The following is a 24,642-nucleotide window of genomic DNA, read 5'->3' as shown; positions in this document are numbered from 1 at the left end:
CAAAGAGCCGCATGTGGCTCGCAAGCCTCTGTTTGCTGACCACAGACCTAGAAGAACTAATGGGGCAATAAGCTATTCTCACAGATAACTTCTTTGACCTATCAATAAGGGAGGGCAAACTTCTGTTTACTAAATAAATATCTGTTCTTAACTCCCTGCAATGACCCTTTGAAGACCCCAGGTGCATTACCTCATCCCTAGCTCAGGAAGTCTTATATACCTCCACCTCTTTTCTGCCTCTGAGCCTCCCCTACCTGTGGGGTCCCTGACTCTCTTAGGTATGTGGGGTTCCCATACATATAGGGGTGGGCAAAAGTAGGTTCAAAACACTGTTTATTGTTTTATTATTTATTAATTATTGTATTATGTGCTTGTATCACAACTGTAAACCTACTTTTGTGTACCCTGTATGCATGGAATGTGTTTATTTTCTTTTGCTAATCTGTCTCATGTTTATTTGATTATTAAACCAGCCAGAGAACCTTCAGGATAGAGGAAAGTTTGTTTCTCCCCCACATTCCCAAAGTTTATATATATATCAGGACCCCTGATGGTTATAGAGGCAGAGCACAGAGGATTGTTAGAGCAGAGAAACTACTCTGTATACTATTGTAGGGGAGGAAAGACGTTCCCTCTCCATTCCTGGGTTGATGGCTGGATCCCTGAAATACACTGACAATAGCAGGCAGATGAACAGGAGAGAAAGTTATTAGTCTTTAGTATCATGTGCATGTGTGACCACTGAGCGGAGGAGACCTCAGTTCTTGTCTTCTTGAAGGAAAGATTTCAATCAAGAGACTGTAGAAAAGCAAGCAAGGGTTTATTGGCTTGGCAAAAGCACACTTAGGACAGTGAAACAAAGAAGGGCGTAGAAGAAGCAACAAGTGGTCGGCAAATGGCAGCTTGCGAGCCGCGGTTTGCCGCTCTGTTGACTAATGAGTTTGCCGACCACTGGGATAGGGGCTTAATCACAAGGAACAACAACAACCTGTAATTATTGGAATCGAGAGTCTAGGTCAGTGGTCGGCAAACTCATAGGTCAACAGAGCGGCAAACCGACCCCTGGGTTAGGCTGGCTGCTTTGGCTCACTGGGAAGTCAGAGAAAAGGGGGCCTTGGAGGCAGGGTCAGGGAGTTAGCCCGGATGAACTGCCACTGCCCACTGCCCCCCCTAGTTGCAAATCTTGTGGGGTCTCTTAGAGCCGTGCTCGGCAAACTGCGGCTCGCGAGCCACATGTGGCTCTTTGGCCCCTTGAGTGTGGCTCTTCCACAAAATACCATGGCCTGGGCAAGTCTAATTTGAAGAAGTGACATTAGAAGAAGTTTAAGTTTAAAAAATTTGGCTCTCAAAAGAAATTTCAATCGTGTACTGTTGATATTTGGCTCTGTTGACTAATGAGTTTGCCAACCACTGTCTTAGAGGTTAGGGGATAAGTGCCTGTGGGGGGAGGGGAGGGAGAATGGAATCGCACGGATGTGCTCCCCGGAGGGAGAGAGCTTGCTCTGGGAACTTCATTTTCCAGGGTTTTAAAGGCTGGGTGTTGAGGGGCGATCTTAGGGGAGAATCAATAGAATATTAACCAGCTTTATGCTAATGTGCCAAAATGAGGTTTATTCTCTTAATTTATCTGCCGTGGGTGTGGCTGGCACTGATTGGATTTCTGTATCTGTCTCCCTGAGTAGGGTGATTGAAGGTAGTTACCCTCTGGTTGGGGAGGAGAAGCAAACCATTTGCTCTTAAGTGTCCGTGGTTTCAGGAAGATAGGATTTACTAGGTGGCTGCAAACTGCTGTTTAACTGTCTGTCTCAGTTTCCCTATTCCGCTTGTCCTGGAACTTTCCTAGCTTCTTACTATTCTGTAACACATGCGGACATTCAGGGAAAAAGTGAGTTTCCCAAAAGGCAGGGAGATTTGTGAGCTTATATAGCATCTTCATCAGGGAAGAAGATGGGGACTTAGGCTACTTAGAGGAGAGTAAATGATTTTTATGAAAGATGAATGGGCTCTTGGAAGGGCAGATGGGAGACATAATACTTTATGAAGAAAGTCTTTGGGAGCCAATTTTCCTGCCAGGTACAGGTGTTTTCCTCAGCAGTTTAAAGAAATCTTCAGTAAATAGGTCAGTGAATCTGTTCTGGTTTATTGGCTTAAGGTCTGATTCTGATTTTTTATCTTTATAAGAATGGAAACTGTTTCTTTATTTTATCACAAAGTTTGTACTCTCTTACCAATCTCTCCCTGTTTACCCCTCCCCTTCCAGTGGTTGGCAAACTGCGGCTCGCGAGCCACATGCAGCTTGCGACCTGTGGTTTGCCGCTCTGTTGACTAATGAGTTTGCCGACCACTGCGTAAGGCTTTACCCTTACCCAGAAGTTTTGACTTCAGGTTAAAGACATTAGTACATTTTTAAAATGTTTTTTAAGTGTTTTTCCCTAAGGCAGTGGTCGGCAAACTCATTAGTCAACAGAGTGGCAAACCGCGGGTCGCAAGCTGCATGTGGCTCGCGAGCCGCAGTTTGCCGGCCACTGCCCTAGGGCCTAGGCCCTGGCAACCACACTTTTACTGTATTGAATTTTTTTAAAGTTATATTTATTTATTTTTAGATTTATTATATATGTGATACCATGTAATATTTATCTTTCTCTGTCTGGCTCATTTCACTTAACATAATGCCCTACAGGTTTACCTATGTTGTTGCAAATGACAGGATCTCTTTCTTTTTATTAAGGCTGAATAGTATTTATATATACAGGCAGTCCTCGGGTTACGTTGGACTCGACGTATGTCGTTTCGTGGTTACGTCGCCAGCTTCTATTTATTTATTAAAAAAAAAAAGTTCCATCATTTCGACATATGTACATCTGTGCTTTATGTTTTTTATTATTTATTTAACACAAGTAAAGGTCAGGAATTCCTTTTTTTTTTTTTTTACTGTTTCACTTCATTTCTGCTGTGTGTGCTCCATGTGAGTGACGTAGGTGCTTATGTAGGTGGGTTCTGACTTCCGGCGAAAATCGCGTTGCGTTGCGCCGTAGGAACGGATCTCCGACGTAACCTGAGGACTGCCTGTATGCCACATTTTCTTTATCTAGTTACCCATCAGTGTTTAGGTTGTTTCTACACTTTGGCTATTGTAAATAATGCTGAATAAACATGGGGTACAGATATCTCTCCGAGATAATGGTTTCATTTTCGCTCCTTCCTTCCTTCCTTCCATTTTCTTTAGATATATATCCAGAAGTGAAATTGCTGGATCATAAGGCAGTTCCATTTTTAATTTTTTAAGGAATCCCCGTACTGATTTCCATAGTGGCTGTACCAATTTATATTCCCACCAACAATGCATGAGGGTTCCCTTTTCTCCACATTCTTGCCAACACTTGTTTTTTCCCATCGTTTTGATGATAGCCATTCTAACAGATGTGAGGTGATACCTCCTTGTGGCTTTGATTTGTATTTCCTTGATGATTAATGATATTGAGTACCTTTTCATGTACCTTTTGGACAAATGTCTTTTTGGAAAAATGTCTATGTAGGTCTGCTGCTTTTAATTGGGTTATTGATTTGCTATTGAATTGTATGAGTTCCTTATATATTTTGTATATTAACCCATTCGATAGGTGGTTTGCAAATAATTTCTTCAATTTCGCATCTTGCTTTTAATTTTGTTGCTGATTTATTTTGCTGTGCAGGAGCTTTTTAGTTTGATGTAGTTCCACTTGTTTATTTTTGCTTTTGTTGCCTTTGCTTTGATGTGAATTCCAAAACTCAAAGTTATTGCCAAAAGAGATATCAAGAAGCTTAGCCACTTTTTTCTAGAAGTCTTATAATTTCAGGTCTTAGGTTCACGTCCTTAATTCATGTTGAGTTGATTTTTGTACATGGTGTAAGATAGGGGCCCTGCCGAAACCGGTTTGGCTCAGTGGATAGAGCGTCGGCCTGCGGACTGAAAGGTCCTGGGTTCGATTCCGGTCAAGGGCATGTACCTTGGTTGCGGGCACATCCCCAGTAGGAGGTGTGCAGGAGGCAGCTGATCGATGTTTCTCTCTCATCGATGTTTCTAACTCTCTATCCTTCTCCCTTCCTCTCTGTAAAATATCAATAAAATATATTAAAAAAAAAAAAAGATAGGGGCCCAGTTTCCTATTGTGTAATCACTGAGTGTTTGTCATACATGGCCTTTGTTGAGTTACATTCCCTCTATACCCACTTCGGCTCTTTGTCATAAATTAATTGATCATATAGGTGTGGTTTTATTTCTGGGCTCTCAATTCTGTTCCATTAATCTATATGTCTATTTTATGCCAACACCATGATGTTTTGACATAGCTTTGTAGTGTGGTTTAAAATCAGGAAGTGTGAGGCCTCCAGCTTTGTTTTTCTTTCTTGAGATTGCTTTGCTACTTGGGGTCTTTTGTGGTTCCATACAAATTTTAGGATTGCTTCTCTTTCTGTGAAAAATGCCATTGCAATTTTGGTAGGGATTGCGGTTGATCTGTAGATCACTTTGGGGTAGCATGAACATTTTAACAATATTAATTCTTCCAATTCATGGGCACGGAATAGCTATCCATTTATTTGCATCTTCAATTTCTTTCATCAGTGTCTTATAGTTCTCAGTGTACAGGTCTCTTACTTCCTTGGTTAAAGTTATTCCTGAGTATTTTATTCTTTTGGATGCTATTGTAGATGGGATTGTTTTTTTAATTGGTCTTTTGGATAGTTCAGTGTATAGAAATACAACAGAGTTTTGAATATTGATTTTATGTCCTGCAGCTTTAATGAATTCATTTATAAGTTCTAACAGTTTTGGGTAGAGTCTTTAGGGTTTTCTGTATATAATCTCATGTCATTTGCACAGTGACAGTTTAACTTCTTCCTTTCTGATTTGGATACATTTTATTTCTTTTTCTTGCCTAATTCCTCTGGCGAGGACTCCTAATACTATGTTGAATAAAAGTGGCAAAAGTGAGCATCATTGTCTTGCTCCTGGTCTTAGAGGAAAGGTTCTTAGTGTTTCACTGTTGGATATGATGTTTGCTGTGCATTTGTCATTATGTTGAAGTACATTCCCTCTCTAACCACTTTGTCAGGAGGTGAAGTACATTCTCTCTCTTAAATAATGCATCCAGAGAAGATGGACCATGTGAGCGCAGGCTCTGTTTCTGCAGCAGACATAAGGATATAAATGATCTCAGGTTTACATATTCCAAAGGGGCCATTAATTGGGATCCTTAGAATGTCATGGCTAATGAAGTCAAACAAAGCATCTTAAGGCATTACTTACTCTAACATAGCTATACAAAGTAAGGCTATCATAAAGTCATAGTTTTGAACAGCAGGGTAAATTTACATGAAATGTCATACCTGTGCCTCTCCTTCCCGTCTGGTATGTAGGTGTTTTCATTTGCCAAAGATAAATCCATGCCAAGAATCAACTGGACACAACCTAAAACTTTAATCTTAGTGCATTCCTTGCGGGTGGGGAACCAGCTTTCCTTGGCAACCTTGTGTAAACCATCTGCACAAATGTCACATTTATAAACATGGTTTTGCTTTAAAGGTGGCAATGGGGTTATTAGGATTTGGGAGCAGGTATAGCTTGAGAAACTTACTGTAAACCTGCTATTTAATACAAACGGTCAAACTTAAATTTGGCCCAATTGTTTCTAGAAGCTATGCAGAAGAGGGAGTGCAAACCAGCACTGCAGGGAGCACGAGAGATTGTTCTATGGAGACAGAATCCATCCCCAAGGTCTCAAAATGAGCATTTTGACTACGTTTGGGGTGAGAAGAGGATGTCATAAATAATACTTCATGGGAAAAATCCACATTTGAATATGAAATTAAGCTGCACATATGATAACAATATTTTTCATGTACCGAGTGTTTTGCATGTGGGCCCAGGCACTGCAAATTAGACATCTCCATTGTACAAGTAAGAAAACTGAGGCTAGTGTCAATAAGCAAGTGAGAGTTTGGATTAACCTTCTAAAATTCTGATAAAAAAACCTCAGGTTCTCTTTTCTATACCCCAGTTCTTCTCTGTATCTTCAGAGAGAGATTTATAAGTCATTCTAGATAGTTTATTTTCCAGTGGTTAAAGGTATATTCACTCAGGAAGCTAAAGGAAACTGAAAGCTTTCTAAAATTATATTACACATGCCCGGTGGTGTGGTTCAATGGTTGAATATCGACCTATGAACCAGGAGGTCAAGGTTTGATTCCTGGTCAGGGCACATGCCCGGGTTGCAGGCTCAATCCCCAGTGTGGGGCATGCAGGAGGCAGCCGATCAATGATTCTCTCTCATCATTGATGTTTCTCTCTCTCTCCCTTTCTCTCTGAAATCAGTAAAAATATATTTAAAAAAATAAAATTGTATTACACATTTTCTTGCCTTCGTTGTTATACTGAATGCTTACAACATTTTCCGGAAAACTCATTCTTTGCATGGTTGGCACAGTAACTATGATGGTCTAAGGGGGCAGGAGGGAAGCTACTGGCGCCCCATTGCGGTGCTTTTCCTTTGCTGTTCAGAACAGGATTTTATTTGCCCCCTGGTGGCCGTTCTTGTGCTTGCAGCCCTTTCACTGACTTCATGGGACTCTCCCAGGGCCTTAGAAACTAAATCATCAAACCAGTTAGAATTGTGTGTGAAGTAACAGTAAATAGGCCTGAAAGGCTGGCCCATAAGGAAAGCATAGAGAGCACCGATTCCCTAACTTCCCTTTTCATGTTAGGGCACCTGATTAATACCTCTTAAGTTTTATGTTGTGTCCAGATAGATGAATGCGCTTTTAACTGAGTTCCAAGTGAGGTACAATGAAACTTTCATTAAAATAAGACTAAAACACACACACACACCACACGATTTTCAAAAAATGTTTTTTAATTGATTTGAGAGAGAGAGGAAGGGAGAGGGATAGAGATAGAAACACTGATCGGTTGCCTCCTGTACCCTTCTTATTGGGGATCCCGCCCAAAACCCAAACATGTGCCCTCACCTGGAATCAGACTGGTGACCTCTTGGTTCATGGGTCAACACCAAATCACTGAGCAACACCAGCCAGGCCACAAATGATTTTATATTCTCATTGATTCTAACCTACCACACTCAAAATTTCCACCAAACTAAACAATAATGTTCTTTCTGAAAAAAGAAAATTTTAATACCCATTGAACATTTGTTTACAGTGCTTTATTTATTTATTTAATATATTTTTATTGATTTCAGAGAGGAAGGGAGAGGGAGAGATAGAAACAATGATGAGAATCATTGATCTGCTGCCTCCTGCACACCCCCTACTGGGGATCGAGCCCACAACCTGGGCATATGCCCTTGACTGGAATCGAACCCTGGACCTCTCAGTCTGTAGGCTGATGCTCTATCCACTGAGCCAAACTGGCTAGGGCTGTTTCCATTGTTTTATTAATAAATCTTTCTTTAGTAAGAAAATAATGGATATAACTTTAGATGAGTTTTAATGTTCCTGAAAGTATCAAAATGAGGTCATATGGTGTTGCAGGCCGTCTTAGTCCATTCAAGCTGCTATGACAGAACACTATAAACTGGATGTTTACAAGCAACATAATTTATTTCTCACAGTTGTGGAGGTTGGGAAGTCTGAGATAAAGGTCCCAGCAGACTCAGTGTCTGGTTCACAGGCTGCTGTGTCCCGTGATGGTAGAAAGGGTGAGGGAGCTCTCTGCGGTTTCTTTGATAAGGGGACTGATTCCATTCATGAGGGCTCACCCCGTAAGACCTAATCACCTCCAAAAGGCCCCACCTCCTAATACCATCACTTTGGGGATTAGGATTCAACATATGAATTTTAGGGGAACAAAAACATTCAGTCTATAGCATATTAGCACAGTAAGGGCACAATAAAGGTTATTATTTGAACATGAATTCAGTGGACATTCAAGTAATTCTAATAATCATATATTTTATTCTAAAGCTTAAAAAAAATGGTTCCTGTCATCCCCTCGCCTAGCAGAGGTAATTAAGCTAGCCTGTTAAGTTGCCCGATAGGAAGCTGGCTGTCTGAACTGGGAATCCACTATACTCTATCTAACCCAATTGTCTCATCTAACACACAGGAAAACAGAGGTCCAGCCAGTACGTGAATCTTGCCAGAGACAAACAGCACTTTGGGCTGAGCCAAGTGTAAGCCAGGTTTCTTTGCATTAACACAAACATCTCTCTCATTTGGGTGGCCCTTCCCCATTTACAAAGAGCCTCCTCGGCTCCCTTTCCTCATTTATTATACATCTGTGAGCTTATGGAGAAGCCTTTCCCCCCTCTTGACTTTGGGAGACTTTTTGCATTCTCAGGCCTGTGCTGCAGCAGTTGATTCTATACTGACCCTAAAATTAAAAAAAAAAAAAAGATTAAAAAAATACATACACTCAAACATATTTAAATATGTGTATGTGCATATACAGGGTGTCCCAAAAAATGTATACACACTTTAACAGCTGATAGCCTCAGTTGATGCTTCTTTCTTTTCAGATTTAACCCACTGGGATCAATAATTATTCAAAGTGTGTATGCATTTTTTGGGACACCCTGTATATGTGTGTATGGGAGAAACAGCACCATATCTCCGAGATACCCCTTGCAGGCTACATACACCCTGGCAGACACAAAGCACAAAGAGAGAATGGTCTTTGGTTTGAGAATTCCCGAGTTGCCACTGACACTTCAATAGTAACAGGCTTAAGTGTCTATGTTTTCAAGAGGCGTGGGAACACTTAGAGGCCCTCTTTAATGAGTCTCATTTTGAGACAATGGTGAGTTTAGCCAGTCACTCTTCATGCAGTTTTTCACCAAGTCCTTCAAAGAACAAATAGTGAAGCCAATTCATTTCTCCTCTCAGAATTTTTCCTTATTATTATTTTTCTTTGTTGCAAGGTTAAATATATAGGCATGGGTATATAGGCATTGTAAAGATAGAGGGTATCATGTGAGGGAGGGAATCAGACAATAAGTCCAAAAACGCTATAGAAGTTAATCATCCAAAGTCAGAGGTAGGGTGGGAGGGTGACCTATTCTTTTTCCAGAGCTGTTACCCACAATGCAACTGCCCTCAAAAGCAGGACTGGAACAAACCAGACATTCGGCTGCAGAAGGAAGCTGGGTCTTGGCTTTGGAGCTTCCACTGTCCTTCCAACGGGGCTGGGCATCAAGTGTCTTTTCCAGAATAGGCCAGAGAAGATAAGTCCAGTTTGGTTTTGAAGGCTTTCGTCATCTCCGCGGCCAGCAGCTCATGGAGGGACACGCCGTCGTGGGAGTACACCCAGTTTTTCCCAGTCCAGTCGTAGCGCTTGGGGCCACTACAAGACAAAACACACACAGCTCATCCCCAGGACGACGCTTTAGAAGAAACACTGATTCCGCAGAGGTTGCCACCAAAAAACTGACTGGAGTGAAGCTCTAGAAAGTGATGTTTAATGAGGCATATATTTGACTTCTTGTCTCAGGGTCTTCCTGTTTAAGAATAGTTACACAGCCCTGCCAGTGTGGCTCAGTGGTTGAGCATCGACCTATGGACTTAGGAGGTCACAGTTCGATTCCCCGTTGGGGCACAGGCCCGGATTGTGAGCTCGATCCCAAGTAGGGGGTGTACAGGAGGCAGCCCACTGATGTTTCTCTCTCTCTCTCTCTCTCTCTCTCTCTCTCTCTCTCTCTCTCTTCCTTTACCTCCCTCTCTCAAATCACTAACAGTATATTTATAAAAAAAAAGAAAGAAAGAAAGAAAGAAAGAAAGAAAATGTCTGCTTGGCAGATTTTCTCTCCAGATTTCTATCATGAATTACAGATTAAAAAAAATAGTACAACTTGGAATTTCCAGGAATTTATTATCCAGAAGTATATGCTTCTAAACATGGCGGGGGTAGGATCATGTTGCTGGTATGTGTGTCCAAGTACGATACGGACTTTTCAGTTTCCAGACACAACAAAGAGTTCTTTTAGTGGAGCCATCACCGTGGCTTCTGGTGCCCTGCCCAATGTTTCAAAGCCACAGATCCCCAGAGCTGATGGCTGGACTTGCGCGGATCCACCCAGTTTCTCATACTGGTTCCTCTGAAGATGAAGGATAAGAATGTACAGCCCTCATGCATGGCCACGGTTAGGGCTGAGACCACTGTTTGAGGCCAAAGAGAACAGGCTAATTGGCCCACACAGGGTGAAACCCCTCAACTTCAAATGAGCATAGGCTAAAAAAGCAATCAATTTGTGATTAAGGGCCTTACCAGAAATGACAGTGATTTCTGGAGTCATTTTTGTTGAATTATAACGTACTCCCTAGATGTGGTTGGGATGAGGGGGGCATAATGTTTTATTAAACCAACAGTATATTAACTGCCTAAAACTGAGATCAAGGTTGGGGCAGGTGACAAGTTAAATTTTTAAAAAATGCAAACGCCATCAGGCTTTCAAAGAATTCTATGTCTAGTTATACCTGAGCCTTTCCCAATTCACAGTCAGTATGTTCTCTTTGGAAGTGTTAATGAATGACCCAAAGGTTGGCCTACGAGCTTTCAGTGGACGTTTCTCTTTTACTTTCTTATAACCACTTCAACTGCAGCCAGGAGGAGGAGGAACCCGCTCTCCCTGCATGTTCTCAGGCTTTGCGATGCAGCACAGGCCATCTCAACACAACCTTTTAGCCCACTAGACTGAAAGCACATCAATGGAAAAGGCAGCAGGAATTAAATGCCTGGAATAGCGGTGTAAAACACTCTCCCAACCCCACAGAGCACATAGCTCAACTCTGCAAATGGGATTCAACTAACCTTTAACTGAGATGCTCAAAACAAACCAGAGGTCAAACTTTAACTTGCTTTGAAGACAAAGTACAGCTTGTTCAGATGCTGCAATATCAAAAGTGGCTTTTTAAAAAGCAGGGCAATGATTTAATAGAGAAAAACTGTCCAGGCCGGGTTCTGACAAGTGACAAATGTTTCACTTCAGATCTTGTTCACAACCCAATATCCACTTACAGCAGCCAAATGATCAACAGACAGAAGTCACATAACCAGAGTAAACTTTCCTCCTGAGAAGGAGGCATGCTGTCAGACTTCAGGAAAGGTTCGCTTACACAGACTCTGAAGCAGGAAGGGGGGCACCCACTTCAGTGGTCCCCAACAAGCTGAACAACGAGAGACTTTGACTTCGGAACATACCTGGATGGCGAAGATAACCAGATTTGCTTGTTCGGGGTCTGCTTGTTGATCACGTAGGTCCCTAGATCTCCACCCAGTTTAATTGTTAAAACACCACTCTAGGGGATCGGGTGCACAAAATCGTGAGGAAAAAAGGAAAAAGTTATCACTTCATCATAATTGCTTCGTTTTTTGTTATATCCCAACACTTTGCATTCATATAAGGATGGAATATAGAAATGTCTTTGGTGTTTAGAAATAGGAAGAAGGTCATGCAGAAAGAACATTGCTCTCAGAATCAGACCATGATGACTCATAACACTTCTGTCTCACAGTGCCTTCCCTCCTTCCCCGTGAGTTCAGCAAGGCGAAAGTAATCCTTCTTCCCCTCTAGAGAGGAGGAAACGGAGGCACACAGGGCTGAGTGGCCTGTCTGAGGTATTACAGCTGCAGCACAGAAGATCCGCATGCCCATCTCTGCCTAGTTTGCTCCACCGCCAGCGGAACATGCTAAAGGGCATTAAAAACCTCAGACACCAGCTCTCTTGGTGTACCACGGTGGCCCAAGCCTGAGATAGGATAGGCTCATTACCAAAAAAAGGAAACCAGGCAAGAAAGAAGGAAGGAACTGAACCATCCACTTTGCTCGTCTTGGCCCCGACGCTGCTAGGAGAAGGCAGACACTCCAGACGAGAGTTTTTATTTCCAGACTCTTCCCAGGCATCTCTTCAGCTTCTCAGATGCGCCTTCCCAGCTTTATTTTCCTCTACAACAGCCCTGAATTCTTCAAAAGACCAGTTGGTCCAACTTTGCTCAATAAATGCTCATTTAAATTTGAAAATACTCTTTCAACAAAGAGCCCGTCAGTCCCAAGGCCTGAGGTCTCTTTAGAACTCCCTGGATAGTAAAGAAACAGCTACACCGCCAGCTCCCTTTCCTGGAGCTGGGGGGCTGGGGAGCCTCTCGCTGTTCCCCATCCCTGAACAACCTGCAGAGACCCACAGCGTCCTTTCCCTGGGCCTTACAGAGCCCCTGTCCAAACCAGGGGCCCCGAATGGTACTTACATTTTGTGTTTGGTTCACACACACACAGAGCTATAAAAAGGATGGAGAAAGTACCAGGAATAACCTAATTGATGGGCCTGGATGGGAGGATGCTATTGGGTTACTTTTAAATAACTTTTTTTTTTCTGATTAAAAAGAAGCAGAGAAATTATAGGGACGTTGGGAAAATAAATCATGTGAATGTGAACGTGCCCCCTACCCTCCGCTACTTGAAGCATCTTGTGAGCAGATCTGTCTGTTCATCCTAGCATCTTCAGTGTCTAGAACACCCATTCTTCATGCAAAATACTGGATGGATACAAAATACATTTGTGGATGAATGAATGAGGGAGCAGAAGCGGTGGATAACCAGGTACTGTGATATGTGATAACTTGTGTCAAAGTTAAGGGCCAAGTTATGCAAGGCAGAAAGTCTCAACACGCACCACCCCCACCTCCTTCCTGTTCATTGTGTGTCATTAGATTTCCCCCCTCTACGGAGCTTGAAGCTATTTCGGAAGGAAAGTGCGAGAGCAGGAAGGAAATGAGCTGCCTTACTGGTTCTCCAGGAGTTCGTACTGCGTTTGGAACTGTCTGCAATAGACCAGATGAAGAGGCCTGCTTCGCTCTTTATTGCTATTCCTGAGGTAGCCCTCTGCGTCTATTCTGGGAATGTGGACAGATTTAAAGGCGGCGGCGTGTGTGAGAGAGTTAGAGACATTTCACTAGTAGCAGCTGCTGAAATACAGGCACCAGTTAATCAGAACAGACCCCGGCCACAGCTGGCAAGGCTCATTCATTCCTGCCCGTCAATAGCAGCTCTACACAAGTGGAAGCAAACATAGCCATTTCTGTTGTCACCAACTGACTTATGGAAATAGACACATATGGGGTAGCACATTAAGTTAGGGGATTTCTAGTATATGTGGCTTTCCACACTCCTAAAACAGACACTGACTTCCCACTGAGGACTAAGAATAATGACTATGAAGCAAGTATCCATAACCTGAGACCCAGAGGTGGTTTTCAAGGGATCTGCAAACGGCCCCCACCCTGAAGCTGAAGCTGCACAGATGGGTGTGTGGAGAAGCTTTTCTCAGGAGAGGGTCTAGAGCAGAAAGATTCTTACTGATTCTGACCTCCAAAGGTTAAGAAACCCGTGCTCTATAGCAGTAATAGGTCAGCAACTTAGTGCATGAAGGAACAGGGCAACAAGCAAATTCTCTCTCTCTCTCTCTTTTAAAGAACGAATGCATTCTTGGGTGTATCTGGATTACTGTTTTCATTTGCCAACTTGGCCAGCAGCAAGTTGGCAAAATATCTATAAATGCTGAGTAGCATCAATGAAAGTGTGTTTTGGAGAGGAACGTGGGCCCCATTTAGTTTACACAGTGAGTCAACATTATTACGTGGCAATGTTCCTCCCGGCGTTGGGGTCCCGAGAATGGACAGTGTCCCTCTGCCAGGAAGTCAGTCCCATCATGGGAGCTGATGTGCAAACAGACAATTAGAGCACAGGGTGATCGTGCCCCACAGTCACCCTCAGAGTGCTGGGCAAGGGAGGACCAGTCTGCCTGGAGCAGCTGGAGGGCTTCACACCCAACGGGACCCTGGAGCGGTTCAGAACAGGCCTCCCCAACATGTGCCACTTTGGCATGTGGATTATTTTGAGTGCAAGGCAATGGAGACCCTGCGGCCCCAAGAGAAACATTTACCTCTCCCTTAAGGGATTTATATTTGGGGCCTTGACCATAATAAAAGTTATTACCAGAAATAACTTTTTATGGCGTATTTATATGACAGGGCAAACTTCTAATAACAAAACATTTGCTCTTTTTATTGTTCTGCAATGACCTTCCTCCCCTCTGAAGCCCCATGGCGCCGTACCTCATTCTCAGCTCAGGATGCCATACATACCTCATTTTAACTGAGGTCCCTGAACCTCTCATGTATATGGGGTTTCTGACTCTAATATGTGGGGTTCCCCTGTGTCCGTATGTAATTAAATTTGGTTATTTCCCCCTGTTAATCTGTCTTATGTAGATTTATTAGAGCAGTTGAAAGAACCCAGGAGCGTAGAGTAAAATTTCTTTTCCCCAGAGCCCTGAGGGCAGGAGAGACTGTATTCCAAGAAAGCTCAAGGAGCAGAGTTAGAGGTGTTCTGCTGTCTACACTCCACCTGACAAGCTCAGGGAGGCCTGCGTGGCGGCCTTACAACCCAGAGACCTAGAGCAGCCACAAAGGAGGGTCTGAAATGAAAACGTCCTAACTAAAGGCAGTTTATGGCAGGCAGTCATGTCCTAGGCCAGAATCTTCCCTGACAAAAGTCAATCTTTACCTTAATTAAGCCTGTTGTCTTTTTGCATCCGCGATAACATACTTTTGGAATGTCTAAGTGATTTCCTTTTTCTGGACCCCTCAAAGATTAGATACTGCACCAGAGCAGAGGTCACAAAGCCCCATTGTCATCGAGTTAATTATTGACTGTTAACTACCCTGTACCCATCCCCATCCGTGTAAAAGAAGTATGTGTCTATTTTATGTTAATCCTCACCTGAGGATACTTTTCCCATTGATTGTCTTTTTAGAGAGCGTGGAAGGGGAAGAGGAGGAGGAGAGGGAGGGAGAAGGAGAGAGAGAGGGAGGGAGAAGGAGAGAGAGAGAGAGTGAGAGAGAGAGACATCGACTGGTTGCTTCCTGCACACGCTTGGACTGGCTGGGGATTGAGCCTGCAACTGCGAGTTACATGCCCTTGACCAGAATCGAACCTGAAAATCTTCAGTCATCGGGCCAATAATGCTCTAACCATAGAGCCAAACTGGCCAGGGCTATCATTTTACTTTTTATCCAATTCCAGAAGTTTTCCCACGTTGCCTTCGCCTGCCTCCCTAATCTATCACCAATGGATTTCATGTAACCCACTTACGTCCTCTCTGTCCCCCTTTGATCATAATCTATAAAGCAGGGTGCAGAACTGCCATTTTTCCAGAGCATTTTCTCAACCTGTTGAGATTTTGCTTCCCGGCCATTGTTGTCAATTTGGCTCAAAAAACTCACAAAAATTCTCGAAAGGTTTGAATGCTTCTTACATTGACATGTCTTATATGTGAAATATGTAAGTTAGCACCTGAAGGATTCTAATCAGGAATCACACCTCAGGATAGTTAGCATTTCAAAGTATTTAATGAGAAGTCTAAATTACAGAGGCAGCTACTATATGTCTTCAGCAAATAATTTGCTAGGAATAATTTTATGCTGGTGAATCGAATGGTACTCAAGGCATATGGACTGGCTGGAAAAACAGACAGGTGCGTCTTCCCTTGCAGGAATGCGCTACAGCAGTGGTCGGCAAACTGCGGCTCGCGAGCCACATGCGGCTCTTTGGCCCCTTGAGTTTTTAGCAAAGGCCAGCTTAGGAGGACCCGAATTAAGTTAATAACAATGTACCTACCTATATAGTTTAAGTTTAAAAAATTTGGCTCTCAAAAGAAATTTCAATCGTTGTACTGTTGATATTTGGCTTTGTTGACTAATGAGTTTGCCGACCCCTGGGCTATAGGATCTGGAAAGCTCAGCAGCTGAATCACTGTTCAGGGAGACACTGGAGGGAGGACTCAGTGAGGTCCTGTGATCCACCACTGAGCAGAAGCTTTTGTTGCTGGACTCAGTGAGGTTGGCAGGATCCAGCTGCTGGAATACTGGCACAGCTGCTTCTAATAAAACATTTATGCAAAGTATTTGGGTCAAGGTGGGGCTTCAGCAATCCTATAAGAATAGGTGGTGTAACTGTTTTTGTGACCTGTTAATAAATGCTTGCCTGTGTGGCAGAGTTTAGCCCGAGACTTGATTTTCCTTTAGCTACAGCCCTTGGTAGCTAGGAGAAGGGGGCCTGTAACTTCCCTGGCTCGAACCATCCCTCTGAGGCTATCTGCATAGGCACTTCTAAAACCCTGCCTGGAAGCTGCGGCATGCTCTGCTGCCAGTAACCATTAAAACTGCCTGGAAGGCATTCATTCCTGTCTTGCCCATTGTCTCTATTTTTTACCAAGTCCCTGCTGTCCTTACAACCAGACTTTGCTGCCTGCTCCTATTGGTGCATGGGATGATGCTCAACCTGCTGAGCCACACCGGTCAGGCTGCTTGCTCCCTCTGAGGGAGTCCCTTCTCTATCCAGAGCTCCAACAGCCATATCCAACAGTATTTCTATCACTTTAGCCTGACAGCTGGGTGTCCTAAATAATTCCACGGTTTAATCCAACATGCACACTTCATGACATTTCCCGATATTAATTAAGTGCTGTCAAGAGGATTAACCTCTGCAGGGGATTTTCTCCCAATGGCAAAACAGAACTGCTCCCAAAGGCCTAAGCAATACAGTAATTCTAAATCCAAAGGCTGACAACTGCTAAGGTCTGCCACCTGGTGGCCAGTCGGTTTAGACCAGCACTCCCTTGGCTTCCAGGATCTGGGGCTCAAGTTTCATTCAGTCCAGAAGTTCTGGCCTAAGCTGTGTATTACAGTCAACTGGGGAGGGGATTTAAAAACTTTAAAACCACAATGCCTTGTCTGGGCTGCACCCCGTATCCGTTAAATAAAACCTCCTAGGGCCCTAGCTGGTTTGGCTCAGTGGATAGAGCATCGGCCTGCAGACTGAAGAGTCCCGGGTTCGATTCCCATCAAGGGCACATGCCCAGTTGTGGGCTTGATCCCCAGTAGCAGGCATGCAGGAGGCAGCTGATCAATGATTCTCTCTCATCATTGATGTTTCTATCTCTCTCTCCCTCTCCGTTCCTATCCGAAATCAATAAAAATATATTAAAAAAATAAAAAAAACTTTTAGGGATGGGACCCAAGGATGTACATTAGAATTTCAGTTGAGCTTTTAAAATGCTTCCTATGAATGCACCCTGACCTACTGTATCAGAATCTCCCAGGAGTGGGGCCCCTGTCAGTGTAGTCAGAATATTTCTCAGCAATATCTTATCCTACCTAAAACTAGTGGTCTTGTTCAGTGTTCCACACGCCTGCCTGATGAGACAAACACATGCTGGGTCCCTTTCTGATTTATCTTTATGGGTCTCGAATGAAGCTTCAGAATCTGTATTTTTCAGCAAAAATGAGGATCAAAGAAGATGAGTGACACACCCAAGGTGACAAGCCTGTGGAGCAGGGCTGGAACGTGAACCCTAGCCTTTTGATCTCACCCTTAACCATGTGCTGTTGGATGCTTCCCTCTGCTGGAGGGGAATCCTTTATGTTAGTGAGCTAAAGTTCTTAGGGAGGAAACAGGGAAATGAAAGTAAGTGAAGAGGTACCCCAAAGGAGACGTCATAGTCTTCACATGTGTAAGGTTTGTCTGCAAGGTCTTCAAAAAACTCTGCCAAGGAGTCCAGGGTCTCCTCGGCCAGTCTTTCATAGGTGGTCTCATCCAAGGAGCTGCAGGGAAACAAAAACCACCAAAAAATACGATCACCAAACCGCTCCGTTTTACTAACATCAAATCACCACATTTATTTTTCATTTAGATTTATAAAATCGATGGAAAGTAGCTAACGCGTACAGAGTGAAAATTTAAACAGCCCTGGCCAGTGTTGCTTAGTAGTTAAGAGTGTCGGCCCACACACTGAAAGGTCTTCAGGTTCAAGGGCATGTATCTGGGTTGCAGCTTCGATACCCTGTCCCAGTTGGGGCAACCAATTAATGTGTCTCTCTCGCATCGATGTTTCTCTCCCTCTCTCTCTTTCCCCCTCCCTCCTTCCCTCCCACTCCCTCTAAAAGCCAATGGGAAAAAATATCCTTGGGTGAGGATCAACAAAAATAAAATAAAATAAAATAAATAAAATAAAAAGTATGAAGGGCTAACAGAAAAGTAAGCTTTTCTTCCCAAACAGGCAGCCTCATCCCCAGAGTCAACTATGATGACAGCCTCTTCTGTATCCTTCTAAAAATGTTATATTCTTTTCCATATACAAATGAAGTACATTATAGTTTTCATTAATACGTCTTGGAAATTGTCCCATATTAGCACATATGGACTTTCATAGTATTTTATTTTATTCTAGAGGCCCGATGCACGAAATTTGTGCAAGAGTAGGTCTTCCTTCCCCCAGCTGCTGGCACCGGCTTCCCTCTGGCACCCAGGACCCAGGCTTCCCTCGCAGCCCTGGCTTCGCCCGGAAGGTCGTTCAGAAGGACGTCCGGTCTAATTAGCATATTACGCTTTTATTATTATAGATTATTTACTCAACCTATCCCCTTCAGCAGGACGATGAGGTTTCCATTGCTTTTAAAATTAAAATTTATGCCCAGCAAACCACAAAGTGGGGTAAAGTATATGCATTGCACACATCTGAAAAAGGACTTATATCTGGAATGTATAAAGAACTCTTACCAATCAATAAGAAAAAGAAAACCCAATAGAAAAATGGGTTAAATACTTGAACAGATTTCATTCAATAAAAAGACCTCCAGTGGCCAATGAACATATGAACAAGTGTAAAACTTGATTAGTCTTCAGGAAAATTTTAAAAATTGCTATAAGATACCTCCAGAATGGTTAAAATGAAAGAGACAGATAATGTCAAGAGTTGGCCAGGAAGTGAAGCAAGCAGAGCTTTCATTTACTGCTGATGGGCCAGTAAATGGGACAATCAGTTTGGAAAACTATGGGGCAGTATCCACTAAAGTGAATATAGACAAATGCCATTCGTTCCACACTCGGGTATATACCCAACAGCAATGCATACCAAGCAGAAACAGACTCATAGATATAAGAACAAGGTGATGGTTGCCAAAGTGGCGGGGGTGGGGGAGGGGCAGAATAGGTGAAGGGAATGAAGAGGTACAAACTTCCAGTTATAAAATAAATACGTTATGGGGATGTAATGTACAGCACAGGGAATGCAGTTAGTAATGTTGTAATAACTTCGTAGGGTGACAGATGGTTACTGGATTATTGAGGTGATCATTTCCTAAGGTATGTAAATGTTGAATCACTATGTTGTACACTTGAGATTAATATAATATTGTATATTATACTTTATAATAAAACTATACTGTACTGTACTATACTATACTTTTTAAAATATTTTATTATATTAATAAAGAGAGAGGGAGAGAGATATAGAAGCATCAATGATGAGAGAGAATCATCAGTTGGCTCTCTTCTACGCCTACAGGGGATCGAGGCCGCAGCCCGGGCATGTGCCCCTGACTGGAATCGAACCTGGGACCCTTCAGTCCCCAGGTCAACGCTCTATCCACTGAGTCAAACCGGCCAGGGCTATACTATACTTTAATAATAATAAAAAAATGCATACCTAGGTTCACCAAAAGGTATGCACTATATTAGAATGTTCATAGCAGAAGTACCCTATAGCCCCAGACTGCGCACTGCCCAAGTACCCATAGGTAATACAGATATATCGTGGTATATTCATGCAATGGAATACTATATAGCAAAACAGAAATCCTTATAAATATAACAATATGGACAAATCTCACAAACATAATGGTGACTGAAAGAAGCCACACACAAACATATTTATATTTAATGATACAGTTCATATAAAGTAAACAACCAGGCAAAATTAATCCAGGCTATTGGAAATCAGAATGGTAGTTACTCTGGGGCAGGGAGGGGTTAATAACTAGAAATGAGCAGGAGGCGTGTTTTTAGGGGCTGGTAACATTCTACTTCCTGAGCTATTTTTGAGTTACATGCTATGTTCATTTTTTAAAAATTTATCAAGCTATATACTTAAAACTTGGAGACACTCTTATTTTTCAATTTTAAGAAACTGCTGTAAATCCATAGAGACAGAAAGTAGATTAGTGGTTGTCAGGGGCTTGGAGAAGGGGGAATGGGGAGAGTTTATTAATGGGTATGCTGTTTCTTTGTGGAATGATAAAAATGTTCTGGAGTTCGTGGTGAAAGTTGCACAACCTGTGAATATTCTCAAAACTACAAAACGGTACATTTTTTAAAGGGTAAATTTCATGGTATGTGAATTGTAACTATAAAAACACTGCCCTGATAAAACTTCTTGTATGAGCGTTGGTGCCTCTGTGAGGAAATACATGTAGGCTACAAGGCGTGTCCCAGACAACGCCATCGTCTGAGTTTCCAGGAGGCCTAAGGTAAGACACCAGTGGCTGTTAAATAATTCATGCAAGACAGAAAGAGCTGCCATATGACCACCCACCCCCCGCCTCAAGGGTAAGATGTGGGGAAGGTTACAGGACTGATGAGGAGATGGTAAGGGGCTCTTCCTTAGAGAGTGGTGGGCCTGGTTGGGTGTGTTGGAGAGAACCTGGAGCAGAGGTTGACATGTGTCCTGAGGAGTGTGGGAACATAAAGACGCAGCTGACTCAGGCGTAAAGTTCAAAGGCAAGAGCTTGGCAGGTGCTACCTGACAGCAGCCAGTGGGGCCACAGCGGGAGTGGGCTGTCCTCTTACTCACAGCAGAACCAAGGTGTGCTTCCCAGAAGCCAGAAGTAGACCCTGAAGAAGGGAACTGCACTTGGAGACCCGCTGCAGGGACAAGGGGACAGCAGCAGAGACTCTGTGCAGGGAGGAGCTGGAAAGGGTGCCAACAAAGCAAAAGCCTAACGAAGGCAGCTCGCAGCACTGGCTCGGAGGCTGTGTGGAGGGGCCAACGCACACGGATACAGCAGGCCGCGCGCTCTCGAGGTCCTGTGCACCTGCTGCCTGCTCCCAACACCTGTAGTTGTGGGGATGGTTAGAATGTTCCTGTGTACGGGAGGCTCCTTGCTGTTAGTTGGTGCGACATGGAAAAGGTGAACCTGGAGAGAACTGGCACAGCTGCAGGTCGGCGGGATGAAACTAAGCATTGGGGGATTACAGGCTGCACGCAGACGGAAGAGCCAAAGGAAGAAATTTGGATGTGGCTACTGGCTGCAGGACTGACTCAGGGTAAAGAGATCAGAAGCCTACTAGGTTTTTGAGAAAAATGCTGTTATCAGAGGAAAATGAGTCTGGCCTACAAGAGCCCGCGGAAGCCTTAAAGACATGAGGGCCTTTGAAAGCCCAAGTGCTACCAGCAGGAAGTGGGCAGCAAAGGCTGCCTGACCCCAAGCAGGACACGCTCCCCACTGCCTGCTCCCCTGTGGCCAAGGAGGATATTCCGGGGTGGCAGAACTGGGGTTTCATGGAGGAACATCCCCCTCTGCCAGATGTACCAGTGTTGCCTAGGGGGACTCCGTCACTACCACAGGCCAGGGACATGTCTCTTTTCTGAATGGGAGTTGTGGTAGTCGTTATCTTGCCCTGCTGTGTGTGTGTGTGTGTGTGTGTGTGTGTGTGTGTGTGTGTGTGTGTGTAAGTCAGAGATGCCACTCCTAGACCTGAGAGAGAGGCCTGTACAGCACCTGGACATCTTGACCTTTGAGGCAGATGAGTGACCACAGGGGCTGCGGCTGCAGCCGTGGGGCTGGAGGCAGTGTGTGTGGAGGGTGGAAGGAGGTCCGTGCAGGCATCAGTGGAAGAGGGTAGACTGGAGCTTTCCACCAGAGCCCATCGCCTCCTTCCTCCAGGGCACCCACAAGACCGCATTTCCCAGCCTTCCCTGCAGCTAGGTGGGGCCATGTGACCAAGTCCTTCCCACTGAAATGTGAGTGAGGGTCCAGTGCCACTTCCAGGCCTTCCATGCTCTTGCCGCTTTCTGTGGAATAGACCTGGACAGGGCGGCCTGGCCTTGGCCACGCAGAGCACAGTGAAGTACTACCCTAACTACTAAGACATCAGAGAGAATAATAACAAAACTCTGGGAACAACCTAAATGTCCAACATTAGGGGATGGGGTCAATGAATTATGGTACATTCATAAAATGTAATACTTCATGAAAAATAACACGGCAGATAGTGATGTGGAGAGATGTATGAGCGTGATGCTGCTGAGGGAGAAAACGGGTTCTGTATGGGATGGTCCAGGTAAGAGAAAAGGGAAAAAAGGTTAATAGAAGTGTGTGTATGTGTAGTATATATGTTGGTTTGTGTGTTGGGGAGAGAAAGGGGGGGGAGGGGGAGAGAGAGAGAGAGAAAGAGAGAGAGAGATATCTGATGAGGAAGATGTGTTTATCTTACCCTGAGTTGCCCAAACTTCCTGTTGTCCTCAAGTTCATCAAACAGACATTCTGCATTTTGACATTGAGAATCTGGTTGAGGCAGTAGAAGCTCAAACCCTAAAGCCAAAGTTAAGAAGAACATTACCATTTCTCAGTATATTACAGTCCATTCGTGAATGTTTAAATATCACCACTTCTACATTGGAGAGTAACCATGTTAGAGTTTTCCAGGTGTATTTCTCAGGACTTTTCACTTTCTTTTAATGTATTACAATGAGTCTCTCTCTGAGCCTGTGCTATCCAGTATGGTAGCCACGAGCCACATGCAGCATTTAAATGTAATTTTATTGCAACAAAAATAAAATGTAAAAAGTCAGTCCTTTTGTGGCATGGGCCACATTTCGAGTGTCCTGCGGTCTCACGTGGCTGTGGTCCATGGTCACAGGAAGATCTACTGGGCAGCGCTGCTCACACCCTGAGGCATCAGTGACACTCCTAGCACTTGACTAAAACAAGCAACAAGGAACAGCACGAGGCAGAAGTCACTGCCGCCCAGAAGAGGTTCTGACTGCAGACAGATCTGATTAATTAAATGATCTGCAGGAGACAATGGGGCCTGTTGAATTTCTTTCACTACGTAACTGCTGAGCATCCAGCGAGTCTGCGTTATGTCCAACCCTACTGACCAGCTGGCCAGTGGAGAAAATAACGGGAATGGGTGGAGAGACCTACCCCAGGGCAGGAGGGCAGGGACCTGTGAAGGGAGAGAAAAGTGGGGCAGCCCGAGTGGAGATGGCACAGGGAGAACCTCCACTGGACTTCATCCTGGGGGCGGGGGGCACCGAAGGGCTATAAGAGGTTGGTGATAATATTTGCATTCTCCAAAGGCCACTCTGGTTACCACTAAGAGAAGGGGTCAGAGGCTGCCAGTTATGGCTCGTGAGCCATCATGCCCTTGGCTAGAAAGAAGGCAGAGGGCACGGGCTGAGAGGTGAACCGAGGAGGAGGACAAGGGGGTGCGGAGCGCAGGCGACTTGTTTAAAAGGGTTGGCTCTGAAGGAGCAGTCAGAGTAGCCGTGACAACCGCAGTTACAGCCACAGCCCATCCTACGCTGGTCACTGACGCCGGGCACTGCTCTGTCTGCACAGACCCGGCCCCGCTCAGCCCGCCGCCCGCGCGGTTTCCGCGCGAGTCGGGCGGCGCGCGTGCGCAGAGCGTCGCCGGCGTGCGCGTCTCTGCGTCGGCGCGCGGCCCGGGCGGCGGCCGAGCGGGTACTCACCGCCTGGCGGGGCGCGCAGGCCGCAGCGGTTCCGGCGCGCAGGTATCGGCGGCCGCAGAGTGCGATGCTCCTCGCCGGCCGCAGGGTCCCAGCTCGGGTCTGGACCGAGCCCCGGAGCGCCGAGCGGGACAGGAGTCCGGCAGCCCAGCGGGGTCCAAGCGTCCACATGCTCCCGGCGATCTGCGCCGCTCCGCCCTCCCGCCGGGGACGCCGCGGCGACCCCTAGTGGCCGCGGGTTCAGGCGCCGCGGCTCAGCGCTGCGCTCACGGGCTCCTACGTGGGCTCTGTCAAAGGGTCAGAGGTTAGACCTCGGGAAGAACTTCCCAGCGTTGCACTTCTCGTGTATTTAACAAAAACGGAGAGACCTTCTTGGACAACATAATGAACGAGTGACTAAGGCTCCTGAGCGCGGAGACCTTAGCCTAGTGACCCTTTGCTGCAGACAATCTAGCCAGGAGGGATGTGGGAGCTGCAGTCTTGCTGGGAACTGGGCAGGGTGCAGGTCTGAAAGCTACTTGGCGGCCGGTATAGGTTACAGACATGGGCTGCCTGGTTTAAATCCGGACCCTGCACCCTTGCTAGCTGTGGGACCAGTGTGCACGTAATTAACCTCTGTGCTTCATCTGTAAAATGGGGTTTATAAAAGTTTCTACTGCATAGGGTTGTAAGGATAAATTGAATTAATCTCTGCGATGTTTTTGTTGCACAGGCCCTGGACCCTAACCAGTGCACAATATTAAGTTGTTAATGCATTTTAAAAGAAATTTTTATTTAAGTTGTATATTGCAAAAGAATATAAATTCCCGGTCTTTAAAAGGATGTAGTTTTGGGGGGGATTCTCACTCTGGGGACCAGTCATCATATTTTGAGGAAGTCCAAACTACCCAAGCAGAGAGATGACATAGGAACTGAGGCCTCCAGCCAACTGCCAGCATCAACCACTAGACATGTGAGCGAACTGGTCTCCAGGTGAGTCCAGCCCCAGCCTTAGAGTCTCACAGCTGAGGCCACAGACGCCATGGAACACAGACAAACTGCCCCTGCTGTGTCCTGCCTGGATTC

The 24,642-nt window shown here is 44.7% G+C and overlaps 1 protein-coding gene across 1 annotated transcript; it reads right to left on the bottom strand.

Moving 5' to 3' along the window:
• Nucleotides 1–8,738: 8,738 nt before the first annotated feature.
• On the bottom strand, nt 8,739–23,801 carry FXN (frataxin). Its single transcript, XM_080668969.1, has 5 exons — nt 23,581–23,801; nt 22,320–22,417; nt 17,530–17,650; nt 11,192–11,289; nt 8,739–9,337 (listed from the first exon to the last, which is right to left on the bottom strand). Exons 1-5 carry the CDS (start codon nt 23,746–23,748, stop codon nt 9,187–9,189), a joined length of 636 nt encoding a protein of 211 aa, XP_080525095.1. The 5' UTR covers nt 23,749–23,801; the 3' UTR covers nt 8,739–9,186.
• Between the last annotated feature and the right edge of the window lie 841 nt (nt 23,802–24,642).

Source organism: Plecotus auritus (genome assembly GCF_963455305.1).
Source record: "Plecotus auritus genome assembly, chromosome: 5".
NCBI classification, from domain to species: domain Eukaryota; kingdom Metazoa; phylum Chordata; class Mammalia; order Chiroptera; family Vespertilionidae; genus Plecotus; species Plecotus auritus.
Note: the sequence above shows the minus strand (reverse complement) of the source record. Positions and strands in the feature narration are given on the sequence as shown.